Source organism: Sinocyclocheilus rhinocerous, unplaced genomic scaffold (assembly GCF_001515625.1).
Source record: "Sinocyclocheilus rhinocerous isolate Xijiao unplaced genomic scaffold, SAMN03320098_v1.1 scaffold1635, whole genome shotgun sequence".
In the NCBI taxonomy this organism is placed as follows: Eukaryota; Metazoa; Chordata; class Actinopteri; order Cypriniformes; family Cyprinidae; genus Sinocyclocheilus; species Sinocyclocheilus rhinocerous.
In genome coordinates this window covers 475,911-490,899 of record NW_015627629.1, presented here as the reverse complement: position 1 = coordinate 490,899, position 14,989 = coordinate 475,911, and the positions used below count along the sequence as shown (strand labels likewise).

The following is a 14,989-nucleotide window of genomic DNA, read 5'->3' as shown; positions in this document are numbered from 1 at the left end:
CAACAGTTTGTTTTTTAAATGTCGTGATTTTGAACAGATGTAAAAAATGGCAGGAGGCTTAAAAGTATAGACGTGATACCAGCTTAATTTAATTATTGTACTAAATCGCAGACAAGTACAGTACGTACTTTAGACTGCTATTCCTCACTCTGTGAAGTAACGTGAGGGAGGACACTAGTTGACGTTAGTTAGTTAATTAGCTCCTGTAAATTACATGAATATTACAAAAAATTGTTTAAAACTTCCTTGTGCTGTGTGTAATATACTGTGCAACTAAATTAGGTTATACCATTGTAAAAACAAATACACTGACTGAACAAACCATAGACTGGTAACGTTTTTCTGTGATGCAAAGCTGATGAATCATTACTCCAATCTTCAGTGTCACATGATTCTTCAGAAATCATATATGCTTATTTATAATCAATTTTGGAAACAGTTGTGCTGTTTAATATTTATTTTTTATTTTTTTATTACCTGTGATTCTTTGATGAATAAAGAGTAAAAAAAAAAAAAAGAACAGCGTTTATTTAAAATAGAAATCCTTTTTTAATAATATACTACCTTTCAAAAGTTTGGGGGTCAGTATCTTTTCTCTTTTAAAAAAATTAATTAATTAATACTTTTATTCAATAGGGATGTGTTAAATTGATAAAAAGTAATAGTAAAGATTTCTATTTTGAATAAACACTGTTCACAAGTTTAATCACAGAACCGGCTTTACTGACGAGATGCGCATGATAATGGCATGCGATTAATCGTGCAGCCCTAGTTTTCATTCATCAATAAATCCTGAAAAAAGCATCACATGTCATTTTTAAAATTTGTATTAGTATTAGATTTAGATAGTATTGTATTGGAGCCTATGATCAAACTAAATGTTTATATTTATGTTTGTATATAATAGTTTTATAAATTTCCCCAAATTTCCAATTAATTCCCCAAAATTCCTGTAAATTCCCATAAATTCCTGGTAAGTTTCAAACTTGGAATATTTCTAAAATTCCCCAGACGAAGTTCCCATGGAAAGTTTCCGGAAAATGTACCGGAAATTTTCCGCCCCTTTGCAACCCTAGTGAAGACTGGAGTAATGATGTTGAAAATTCAGCTTTGCCATAACAGGAATGAATTACAAATATTTCACAGTATTACCATTTTTTCTGTATGTTTGATCAAATAAATGCAGCCTTGAAATTGATGACTATAAGATGCTTCTTTTCTAATCCTGTTTTCTATAATATTATTATAGATCACTAATGCAGTCTGCTCTGTGTCTGCATACATAGCTGTGATTTCACAGACTGAACATTCAGCGTCTGATTTACTAATTCATGATTTGCTGTGTGATGTACGTGAACGTGTGCTCATTTCACATGAGGGCGTGACATCAGTTGTGCTTTATTTCCAAAGGGACATTGCACAGCAGTGCCATCATTTCAACAGAGAGAGAGAGGCAGACACACTTTATTTCATTTGTCTTTTCATTTTTTCCTGCTCTACCTTCCCAGAGACCAGCAGAGCACAGAACAGAGAGAGCCGTCTCTCGCTACACTTCATCAGTCTGAATGTAGTTCAAATAGAGAGTTAGGTGTGTGTGTGTGTGTGTGTGTTTGTACGCAGCTGTAGAGTTGTTTCGAGTTACCTTGGACTCTGCTCTCAAAGTCATATTTATGTACCAGCTGCAGAGCTTACATTACTCCATGACCCCACAGAATAAGAGGTCAACTGCACGCCTGTGTGCACGGCTCTGTGTGTCCTAGGAAATTTATTTCCTCTGGGGGTTTGGGGTCTTTCTCTCTCTTCAGTCTTGGTTTCCCTCTATATGAATGTTTCCGACTTTTATTACACGCACACAAACTCGTAACACAAAAAAAGCAAACACATCTGTGTTTAGAACCCTTTGAAATCCTTTAATTTTTTCCCCAAATTCTGTGTTTTTCATTTTAATTTTTCTGGGTTCAGATTTATTGGTATAACTATACATGTCTAATCAATTGAATTCATAAAACTTTAGCCATTTGATAATTTATTAAAATTGTAACTATAATAAAATTTTTATATAGTCTGTGTTTTAAGATTGAATACAAAATTATCATCAGAAACCATGGTTATCAATTCATAAAACTTGTAATAAGATAAAAATGCATTTATTTATTTTGGTCAAATAAAGCGATGCACAACAGAGATTTACCCCAGTAAACAAAACTGCACCGCTCTTTCACTGTAAAATTCAGACATCATATTTCTTTTTGCAGTTTAATAATCACAGACACTAGTCTGTGTCACAATATGAATTTGATTAAATGCACGGTCCTACTTTTGATTTATTAATCCGAAATTTGTCAGTTTTTGTGACGTTCCACATTAAGGTGCGGTCACATTTATCATTGGATTTTTTTTTTTAATGGGCAAATTCCAGTAATTTCAATAGGAGTCCGTGTTCCCATTGCAGTTCCCCATGCAAATTTCGCTCATGTTCAGGTTGACCACACAAATTCGCCATGCTGACCAACAGAAAGTTGATTGGTTTGAAAGTGAATTCTGTCTGAGATGTGCTTCATACATTGCTACACTATTGTAACGCAACGCATTACTTTCCATAAAAAGTAACTAAGTAACGTAATGCATTACTTTTTTATGGAGTAACGCAATATTGTAATGCATTACTTTTAAAAGTAACTTTCCCCAACACTGATTGACTATTGAAAAATGGACCCGTTTTTGCCTACATTTCGCTAACATGACTGCTCCTTTATACAGTAAATTCTGCATTAATGACTCGATTTCACAATCTGTCTGCGATTTCCACATTGCAGGAATCATAGTGCCCTACATGTTGGTATCCCTTTCATCTCATGCTTGTTTGTCTATGCGTTTGTACTCGTCTCACAACGTGTATGTGTGAGATTGTAGACTCGGCAGGGCTCTATATTTAGCACATGTGTGTGTGTGTGTGTGTGTGTGTGTGTGTGAGACACCCCCGCCCCCTCGCCTGTTCTTGGCACCGTGCCAGTAACGGTCTAACCACATGTCGACATCTACCACCAGACGCGCTCGCTCTCTCTCTCTCTCTCTCTCTTTCTCTTTCTCTTCTCTCACTCACTAATTCTCAATCTCGCACTCACACATTCACCCACCGCAGTGTTTACATACGTGTCGGTGCTCTGCTTTGTGTTAGGCACACTCTCTCTCTCTCTCTGTCTCTCTGTCTGTCTGATTCTGCTGTCAGTAATGGCAGGCGGTTAAATAGATCCAGGTTAAGAGATTATAAGCCTGGGTGTGTGATGAGCTCCAGTCAGCGCCAATGATGTCATCATTTAGGAAGAGACAGGACCACACACACACACACACGGTGATGTTTGTTTGCGTTGTGATTACTTAGACTCAGGGTGCATGTGCGTGTGCGTGTGCAGGGGAAACAGACACACACACACACAGTGGTGCACAGTCTGCACACATGCTCATTTTTCCCAAATGTCATTTTAATGAATCACAGCGGATTTAGGAAAGCTACAGACGACACATTAATCTCAAGTTCCTCACAAACCAAACTGAAATCACTTTGTTTCCAGGAATGAATCTGATGAAATTTGGATAAATCGGTGGATAAAAGCTGATGTTTCCACCTTCTTCCTTTATGGACGTCCTGTCCTGTTCTGTCCTGCATCCGTTTGTGTGCGTGTGTTTTTTTACAAATGTCTGGTCACATCTTGTCTCTGTCAGTGAACTTCCTACCCAGACTTGTGTTTTTGGGCATCACAGTTTCTTTTGAACATTAGATTTGTATGTTCATATGTTCAAATCAGCGTTTTTAGGCAACATATGTTTGTTTGAACGTTGAATTTGTACTTTTATGTTTGATTCAGCATTTTGGGGAATCATAGTTTCATTTAAATGTTGGATTTGGACGTTCATGTGATCAAATCAATGTTTTTGGGCCTCATGTTCATTTGAATGTTGGATTTGCAATTTCTTATGTTTGGTTTTGCATTTTGGGGAATCATAGGTCATTTGAATATTGGATTGGATTTAAATATTTAAATGTTCTGTTCATCACTCTTGAGCATTATAGATGCATTATAGAGTCTTCATTTAAAATTTTTGAACTCTATGTTCAGCATTTTTCGAACTATAGATACATTTAAATGTTTGATTGTGACAAAATAAAGGTTTCATTCATATGTTGGATTTGAATGTTTATTTGGCAGATTAAGCATTTTTGGATGTTATTTGTTTGTTTGAAAGTTCATACTATACAGGTATGTTTGATTCAGCAGTTTGGGGCATCAGAGTGCATTTGAATCTTTAATGTGAATATTTGAAAGCTTTGGTCAGCATTTTTGGGCACTTTAGATGCATCTGAACATTTGATTCCAACATCCTTATGATCGAATGAACGTTTTTGAGAATCATAGTTTCATTCATTCGATTTAAATGTTTGTATATTTGATGCAGCAAATTTGGACATCAGGTTGTTCAAACATCGGATTTGAACATTCATATGTATAATTAGGCACTTTATTCATTCTGCATACATTTGAAAGTTCATTTTGAATGTTCAAATGCATTTATAATGCCCAAAAATGCTGTCCATGTTGCTCACTCATTAGGAGACACAGCCAGTTTTATCAGCCTGTCCATTAGCAAAACAAACCTCTAATGATTTTCATCTCTTACTGTAGCACAATTATTCATATTCAACACACACACATACACATGCAGTTCTAGCTGCCCAATAACTAATCAGTTGTGTGACTTAGTCAGGAAGTGACTCCATTACTATGTGGGTGTGTGTATGGGGGGGGGTTTGTTAGTGTCAAACAGTGTTTTGTTTGACACTAACAAAAACAGAAAACAAGAACACGCACACAGAGCAAGACTGTAGTTGTGGACGTCTGTCCAAGTTGCCATTAGCAACTTCAGTTAAGCTAGTAATTTGGTGCTTGTGGAGGTAATAGGCAATGTGTGTCTCTCTGTTTGTGTGTGTGTGTGTGTGTGTGTCTCTTAGCAGAAAAGTTTTTATGCTAGGTTCTGTTTATGACTGGCAAATTATTTTTTTTCCACATTTTTTTCAAATTTGTGTGTATATTACCACAAGTCTGGTGTGTGTTAGTTTTGCTTGTGTGTGCAGCAGAGCAAAGGTCATGAATGATGTATGTTTGTATTTTCTATTTATGGCTGGCAGATTTGTTTTTATGTGTACATATTTACCGCCGATCTGGTGTGTGTGTGCAGAGAGAGAGAGTCATTTCTGTGCAAGTGCATTCACTATTACTCACTCAGCTAGACATAAATTTACCCGCCACACACATACACACATACATACACACACACACACACACACACACACACACACACATTCTCTTTTACCCTGTTTCTCTGTAGCTCTCTCTTTCTCCGTCACACACACACACACACACACACACACTGAGGCTCTGTCTGGCTGTTGGCTGTGTGTCAGCCACTTGGAGAGCCAAAACAAAGAGGGTTCTTACACGCACGCACACACACATAAACAGAGCAAGGAGAAAGAAAAGAAAAGAGAACCTCACCGTCCGTCTTTGTGCACTTTGGGAGATCTCTAAGGCCTACAAGCTTTGTTCACTCTCTGTTTTTCCATGTGTGAGCATTTGTCATGAAGCAAAGTGTGATGATCAGCACTCATATCACACTGCATTCCCAAGATGTCAGATTTTTGTTTCCCTGAATATTTTGGGGGGGCTTGATTTTCTTTAGGTAAAGATTTAAGCTTGTATGCTGTGACAATAAGCATCAATGAAACTAATTCCCATACCTATACATCATTTCCCCACTGTGCCATGAATTACAGTCAGAGAGATCAGTCGTTCATTTAACGGCTGAACTCAAAGGGAGGTTATGTCGTGTGAAATATCAGATCACAGCCGTTCTTATCACACTGCTGCAATATAAACTTTAATTGTGCATTAAAGTGAGTTCAACAACCTAACAGAAGCTCAGTGAACCACATGAACACAAGACTGACAAAAACTGATCTATGATAGCTGTTTAACAGCTGGTGCATTTTAATCAAATAATACCCAAAAGCGATATATATATTTATATACACGTGTGTGTGTGTGTGTGTGTGTGTGTTTTAATTTTAGTTAAAATACATGTATATGTGTGTGTGTGTGTGTGTTTTAATTTTAGTTAAAACACATGTATATGTGTGTGTGTGTGTAAATACAAGGGAAATAAGCTTCTCTTTAGCAAAAACTATTGGAAAAATAAAGGTATAAAACATGAATAAAATTTTCCATTCTAAAAGATTTCTCATGAAAGACAGCTTGAGTTTGGAGGGATTTTAACACTAAATAAGAGCAGTTTGAATTCAGTCAAGCATTAAAAAGAAAGTATTTGCTGAATCTCTTCATCAGAAATTCAAAGCAGAGGCAGTTCTTCATCCAGAACAAGCTCTGTGACTGCAGTCCCGCCAAGAGGGGAAAAAACAGACACGAAAGGTCAAGTTTACCCGAAGAGAGCAGAGAAGAGAGCAGGACAACTCAGAAACACTTTCTGCCTCTCTGTGAAATCTTTAGGAACTCTTGAGAACTACACTGTAAAAAATAAGTGTAATTTTAACTGTAAAATTACGCTTTCTCTTTTACCACCTGCATTATTATGGTGGTTGTCAGTATGTACAAAACAGATTTTAATAGCAGTGTGCATTGTTGAATTTACTGGTTTACAATCAAATTTTCTTGTTCGTAAATTACAGTTTTATACTGTAAAATTTACAGTTTTTGTCCATAAATGTGTTTACAGTTTTTCTGTATTTTTTACAAAATTATTCTGGCAACCACAGCTGCCAAAATTATTTTGTAAAAACTACAGAATTTTTTTTACAGTGTAGTTCTACCCCAGAGGACAATATTGCTCACAGGTCGCTGTTTTATAGCTCAGTGATTCATTTAAATATATAATATAAATAACTTTGTCTCAGATTGTTCTCTCAAAATTCTTTTGGTGAAATATAAAGTAAGTGTGTAGCTCTATAAAATTCAAGTGTCTAGCATAGATAATATGGTCTTGGGAGGATTTGATGATAAATACTGAAAGTTGAAATGTATAGCTTGTCACCACAGCATGAGACATTGTTCTTCTGAAACTCTTGAAGTGACGAGAGTTTCCTGGGTCAAATCTGACTGGACTTCTTAAAAGTCTACATTTGTTCTCCTTTTAATTATGTTGTTTTCATGGAGAAATAATTGGTATATTGGTATATAAAAGTGATTTGTCTTCCTGTTGAACATTAGTTCAGTACAGTAGAATGAAAATATGCATGTTATTTACAGAAGAGAGGCTGAAATTGATCCTGCATGGGTTAAAGAGCAGCTACTGTGGTGAGACGCGTGTCAGTGTGTCATTGCCCAAGGGTCAGTGATTAACACTGCTGTTATTCCCCCAGCGTCTCTCTCTCTCTCTCTATCTGTCTGTCTGTCACTCTGTCATTGCGTGTGGACTGATATGACATTTACTGTCTATCTGTTTCTGTTTTATCTCGGTTTATTCAATCAGCAGTGACTCCTGCTTGTGTTTGATTGTCCTTCTGTGTATTTGTGGGTGGGTTGGTGTGTGTATGTGTGTGTGTGTGCGCACTCTGACCTATTTTATTAAGTATTTCTAAAGGTGGCTTTGTGCTGAGCAGATGTTTCTAATTACATACACACATCCTTTTTCACACAAAATATAAACAGACTCAAATGCGAATATAGACCCTCATGCATTCCCTCACACACACAAAAACACTCTCTGTCCCTCAAAGCATGTGTAGAGACAGACTCAAGCAGCTTTAAAGGCTTAATGAAGTCTTAATATTCCACACACACACACACACACACACTAAAACCATGGCAACACTGTGTGCTCTGCCAAGAGTGAGGGTGTATGGCTGTGCTTCAGCAGGTGTGTGACCTAGATTGTGTTTGCGAGAGAGAGAAATGAAAGGACAGAGGGAGAGGGGAAAGTAGTTGTGTGTGTGTGTGTGTGAACACTGTAAAAGAGGCTTCCAGAGTTTGATCACGTGTGCGATTGCGATCCAGATTTTGATCTTGTGTTGAATGTGATGTGTGATGTTCATGTTTTGCCTACACTGTGGTGATCAAATGTCACCACAAGGGCAGTAAAACATGAAATCACCTACATTGTGGGAACCAGTCAACGATTCTCATGAGAAAAATGGCTTTTTAAAACACTTATGGATGCTAGTTTCTGCCACAGAGTTACAAAAATAAAATGGTAACCTAATTCTCTAAAACTGTTACTCTATTTCTTTATAGCTCAAAATATTGACTTTTTCATGTAATTGTGACTATTTCTCTCAGCTGTAGCTTTATTTCTTGTAACTAAGACCTAAAGGGGTAGTTCACCCAAAAATGAAAATTCTGTCATCATTTACTCATATCGTTACCCTCATGTCGTTCCAAACCTATATGGTTTTCTTTCTTCTGTGGAGCATATAAGATAATATTTTGAGAAATGTCAAAGCGTTCTTTAAAATGTCTTTTCATATGTTCCACAGAAGAAAGAAAGTCATACTGGTTTGGAAAATCGTACATCATGACTAAACAGTCATTTAGATGTTTATTTTAAAGTGCAAAGTAAACAAAATGTGTAAATAAAGCTTCATAAAAAATGTTACTTGCATTTTTGCAACTCTGTTGTAAGTGTGACCCATCGGGTCATCAAAAGTTCTACACACGTTTGCGGTCTTCACGCATACTCGTGAGGGGTATGTTAATATCAGAAAATATCAGCTCACTATAAAACGATAGAAGTCAATGGAAAGTGTTAGAAAGGGTGTATGAGTTATTGAACAGACATGCATGGACTGAAGGATCTCGTTTAAGTTTATGATTAGACTAAGATTGGACTTCGTTTTATGGCTAGCCGCAGCCTTTGTGCTATCACACTCCAGACACTGGTTTATTCTTGCACGGACACCTTACACAATAAATGAATGATTTTCATTAGTGATTGACTGATACTGACTTTTAATAGCCAACACTGATATCTGCAGTGGAGGGCAATATATGCTGATATATTATAAATATTTAAATTAATGATTGGAAATGAGACCTGCTTAAGGTGTTTACTTAAAAATAGGGGTGCTCCGATTGATCAGCTACCGATCATTATCGGCCGATAATCACGTTTGGGATGTATGATCGGCGGTCTCTAAAAAGACTAATCTCAAAAAACTGATCTCAAGCTGATGATGCTGCCGTGAGAGGTTTGGCACGACATGCAGCGGCACCGTCTCTGTCCGGTGTGGGTAAAATAATTATAATGCTGAAGGTGAGGTACTCTTCATTAAATAACTTATAAAGTAATTTGAAAACCTTGTGTGAGACGTAATTTCACAAACAGCGTGAGTGAATCACTGCGCGCTCTCTCTCTTTCTCTCTCAAAATACGCAAATGGGTTCAAATCACCACATCGCATCTTTCTATAAGCGAGCTGCACACTGCAGTTGACACAGGAATTGTCACTTGCACAATCGAGGCAGTGTCACATCGTCACTAAAGTTTATAAATTGCATTACTTTTTAATTCTTGCCAGTGTTTAACCATTCAGCGCCCGCGCGCGCACTCCTGGAGACTGTGCGCTCGTGCACACTCGCAGCGCACACACATAATGCCAGGTTCACATTACTCCATTTGCAGTACATACGTGGTGCGTATTTTTTCCGCACTCATGTTAACGGATTAATTAAGCGTGCACACTGCACACGGTTACGGTCCAGCAGTGCGTTCCTCGAGCGGTGTGTCTTCTACTTAAAATACACTACCATTGAAAAGTTTTGGGTTGGTAAGTTTTTTTTGTGTGTGTGTATTTTTGAAAGAACTCTCTTATCCTCACCAAGGCTGCCTTAATTTGATCAATAATACTTTGAAATATAATTACAGTACAAAAGAACTGTGTGACGAGTGGGGCGGGGCCGAGAGCTGTGGGAACGGAGCGAGGCCGGTGGAGTAAATGATAATGAGCGACCCCTGCGCCACTCACCGGTCTCGAGTCTTACGGAAGGATAAAAGGAGGAGTAACGACAGTGAAGGGCGAGAGAGGACCAGGCCTGGACTTTGTTGTTTTATGTTTTATGTGGCAGTCGTCCGTGAGGGGCTGCTGCTTTTACTTTCTTTTTGTATTTGTTTATTAAAGTTTTATGTTTAATTGTTCCCACGGCTCTCGGCCCCGCCCCACTCGTCACAAACTGTTTTCTATTTGAATACATTTTATAATGTAATATATTCCTGTGATGGTAAAGCTGAGTTTTCAGCAGTCATTACTCCAATCTTGAGTGTCACAGAAATCTTTATAAAATCATTATAAATGTCTTTACTGTCACTTTTGATCAGTTTAATGTGTCCTTGCTACATGGGCGTCGAAAGCAAAAAATAAAAATGTGGCTGGGTCCTCCCCCAGAAACATTTTACTGGAGTATGTTAGCGTTATAACAGTGTAACTGTAATTCAATGCGTAGTAAAAACATGGAATGGAGTTTATTTATACGGACTCTGAATGCCCCAGAGGAATGGATTTGAGGAAGCAGCAGCGTGGAAGTCAAGGCTGTAGATAAAGTTAAATTTATTAGGGCATTCCTCAAGTGGAATGGATTTGACTGGCGGTGCTCTGAAAAGTGAACAGACATATGCGCTGAATTAGAGATGGTAAAAGTGCTTGGGTGGGTCCAATATCATTGGTCTTAAAAAGTGGGTGTGACTTGTCTTGTCCCACCCACATACAATGGTTCCGATGCCCATGCCTTGCTAATTAAAGGTTTGAAAGTGAGAGTTCACACAAAAATGAAAATTCTGTCATTTTCATTTTTGGGTGAACTATCCCTTTAATTTCTTTAAGAAATATTTATTAAGTTATTGATTTCTAACCAACAGAAGAAAGGACTAACACTTCTTTTATAACTAGCCTATGACAACAGTCACAAAATGGTTAAATATCAACCTGGTCGATCACTTCACCTTGGATTCTTTTATGTATAGTATTTTATATTATTCTATTCATTAATATTTAGTTGCAGAATTGTATTTGTTCATCTGTTAGTGTGTGCATGCGTTAAATGTGTTTACTGTGCCTCGATTTATGTCGTAGTGAAGTCGATATGCCGTTTCTGCAAAAGAATATTTGTCCTGACTGTTTGTCCTTTCTCTCTGTCTGCCTCACTGACAGAACAGAGTCTCAAACCACAGTGCGGTAAAGGTGTGTAACTGTGCACGGTGTGTGTGACAGAGTGTTTGTGAGTGCATTGCACACAATAGAGTGTCTAAAAATAGCTCACACACGTTCTGTTTGTCCCCTTACCCTCCAGCTCTTGGTTTATGAGTCTCACACACACACACACATACATAGTCGGACTGGCACACAGTACTTGTGAATTGAGGTTTTGGATGACTGATGTTTGGCTTCTCACAAGTCATCATATGCATCAGGCCTCTGCAAAAGCACACACATATGTGATCTTTTTGGGGACTTTCCATGGATTTCTGTGGTTTTTATACCGAGCTACTGATATTTTCTATTCCTTTGGACCTAACCCCAACCTTTTTGCATTTTCATTAGGACGTTATTTATTATGTTTATTAAGTCGTTTTCCACACTGGCTGGACATTTGGTCTCCACAATGTAGGCAAAACCTGACCCCCATACACATGCACATTCCATAACACTGTGGCCGCATGTAGATTAGGTTTCACTTCAGGATACCTCAGAGACATGAACATTTTTGTGTTACATAATACATCGACACACACACACACACACACAAAACAGACAGCCAGACATGGAAACTTTGATTGTGTTGGCCTAGTATTTATATAAATAAAAACCATGCATAGAGAATATGACTTGATCAATGAAAGTTTAACTGAATTCTCACAAGATATTTACACACACACACACACACACACACACATTGGTCAGTCCTACAGTTTAATGGGTTTGACATGCTTACTGTATGTAATTCACTAGCTCATAGGTCGAAGACTTGACATTTTTAATTTCCCTGTTTTTGTAGTTAAGTTTTTATTTAAAATTCATTCAATCATTCAATCTCTTATGCTCACAAAGGGTGCATTTGTTTATTAAAAAAAACAGGTAAACAATAATATTGTAAAATATTATTGCAGATTAAAATGACTGATTTATATTTGAATATATATTCACATGTAATTTATTCAGCTGAATTTTTAGCAGCTATTACTCCAGTCTTCGGGTTACATGATCCTTCAGATATCATTCTAATATGCGTATTTTGTGCTCGATAAACATTTATTTTATCATAGGCAAAGCAGTTGTGCTGCTTAATATTTTTATGGAAACCATGATATATTTTTTTATTTTCAGGAAACTTGAATTCTTAGATAACATTCAACATGTTATGTACTGTAATTCACCTACTACAAAGTGCATAGGTCGATGGTATGACACTTGGTGTGTGTGTGTGTGTGTATTTTGGGAGGTGGAGTCAGGGTGATAACTGTCCTAATCTAATAATAAAGCAAAAACACTTCTTTGTAAAAAAAAAAAATCATGAGTTCAAGACTGTCTGGTCTTGAAAAGTTTGTGATGACTTTGTCGTCTTATGAAGCGATGAGACTGATTGGTTGTGATATTTGCTTTACAGAGATTCCGGCCTCTGATTGGTCAGTCATGCGTAGGAGGCTGGACGGTGGTGGAGTTCATCTCTGACAGACAGCTGGAGTTCTACACAGAAAAGGAGGAGCTTCAGCCATTTGAGGTGTGTGCGCAAGTTGTTATTATTCAGATTCGTCTGTGTGTGGGTGTTTTGTTGTTGCATTTGTGTAACTATGTATGATTGACATTCATTAAATAACAGTGTGATGAAATTATAGCCCACTGCATATAAATGTTGAAAGTTTAGAAATAATTTTCTTCTTAGGTCAAGTCATTGCCTCTTTAGGCTACTGGAATTCTAGGACGTGAGCTGTTGAATTACTTAGACATTGAGTGTTTTGTGACATGAATGAAACGCATTCATAAAATATCAATATAAGAACCTTAAATATAATGAATAAGAGCAAAGCTATGCTGATATATATGCTTGCATTGACAGCTATATTTTAAAGTGTGAAATAATTCATTTAGCCTTTTCTCACCTTTTCAGTTTATGCTGAAACAATAATAGAGTGAATTTTATTTACCGTCAACACCACCGTATTTAATAAATCTCCATGCTCAGTCTTTCTCTCTCTTGCTCTATAGGTCTTACATTTTTTGCTGAAGATGTGATTTGTGTCGTTGCTTTCTCAGACCTCCTCATAAAAGTGTGATGTATGATGACATTTCCCAGTCATTACTGGTTTAATTAGTCTGTGTGTTTGTAGCGCTGGTTAGCATTTGTGAGAGCGCCTTTAGGAATGTATGTCCCAGACAGTCTGTTTAATTGCAAATGACCATTTAATCCTATGGCATTGAAAAAAATGTGATAAAACTTGTTGAATATATTCACTAAAAGTCCATTTAAATATAGCTTTCCAGGGGAAACACTGTTGGAAAATAGCATTACGATGTAAACACAGGAATATAGATTTCTATAACAATATTTCTATATAAACTACAACCTCTAACAGAGCAGACAGCACAGTAGGGCTGGACAATAATTCAATATCAATATGTATCGCGATATAATTTTTTTCAATAACGGTGATATGATACAAACACATGTGATGCTTAAAATTGATCAAAAGTGATGATAAAGGCATTTATAATGTTACAAAAGATTTCTATTTCAGATAAATAGTGTTCATATCGATATCGGAATTATATCGTATCGACCGAAATTAAGAAATATATTGTGATATCAATTTTGGCCATATCGTCCAGCTCTACAGCACAGTATTGAAAGTGAGGCTTATCATCTAATACAGGGGTTTTCAACCTTTTAGGACATGCGCCCCCCCAAGTTTGTCTAATTTCAATGCTTTATCACAGCGCGTGCGTACCACACTTAGATGTCTTGGGCTTAAATGGCTTAAAATTACTTTAATGTTTAAACTGACAAGACTTAAAACACGTGAGAATGAAAAACTTTCTTGAGGAAGCAGCACTGGCCTGATCGTTAAGATAGTTTTGGGGGGCTAAGGTGACAGATAAGGGGTCTGACACCCACCTAAAAAGGGTTTAGAACCGCCCCTGGTATAGCGTGCGTAATTATACTGAAACATAAATATATAACCAGTTTACCTGATTCAATGTGATGGCTGAGCCTGTTTCTGAGATAACAACATGCCAATCCGTGGTTGGATTTCCGACACGGCTAACCGTAAATCATCTTACACTGACAATAAGCGTGACTGATACTCGAGCCAACTGCTCTAACTGTCGACTAGCAGTGGGAGTCAGATTTCCCCCTAGTGTATGGTTAAAGATTTGCTAACTCATAAATCCTCAAGGGAATGTCTCTGAATTAACTGATGCTGCGCCCCCCTGGTTGAAAACCCCTGATCTAATAGTCTTCAGAGGATGTTCTCTAAAATATATTCTGTAGTGTTTATATCGAATATTCTCAGCATTTTTGCAGGGTTAAAAAAAGTAATATTGTGAAAAATTATTACAATTTAAAACAACTGCTTTCTATTTTAATATTTTTTTTACAGTGTCATATATTCTTGTGATGTAAATGGGAATTTTCAGCATCATTACTCCAGTCTTCAGGGTCACATGATCCTTCAGAAATAATTCTAATATTCTAATATACACGGGGCAGTACTGGAGAAATCTTCAAACTGAATGATAAGGTTTATCCAAAAAAGTTGATCGGTTTGTCCGTATGTACCTTTTTTGGAAAAAGAAGTCACTAAAAGGGTCTGAAAGTTGCTAAATATAGTGTTAAAGTCCCCTCTGTCTCTCTCTCTCTCTCTTCCTGGGCGGGTCACAATTTATGAGCTTATGTATGGGAAACACTGTGTGTGTGTGTGTGTGTGTGTATATA

The 14,989-nt window shown here is 37.2% G+C and overlaps 1 protein-coding gene across 2 annotated transcripts in view; it reads left to right on the top strand.

Moving 5' to 3' along the window:
* LOC107732069 (probable JmjC domain-containing histone demethylation protein 2C) overlaps positions 1-14,989 on the top strand; it is a 70,481-nt gene that overhangs the window by 25,087 nt on the left and 30,405 nt on the right. For both annotated transcript variants that reach the window (XM_016543324.1, XM_016543316.1), the window contains exon 3: positions 12,662-12,775. In XM_016543324.1, coding sequence (XP_016398810.1) covers positions 12,662-12,775 — 114 coding nt within the window. The remainder of the gene's footprint in view (positions 1-12,661; positions 12,776-14,989) is intronic.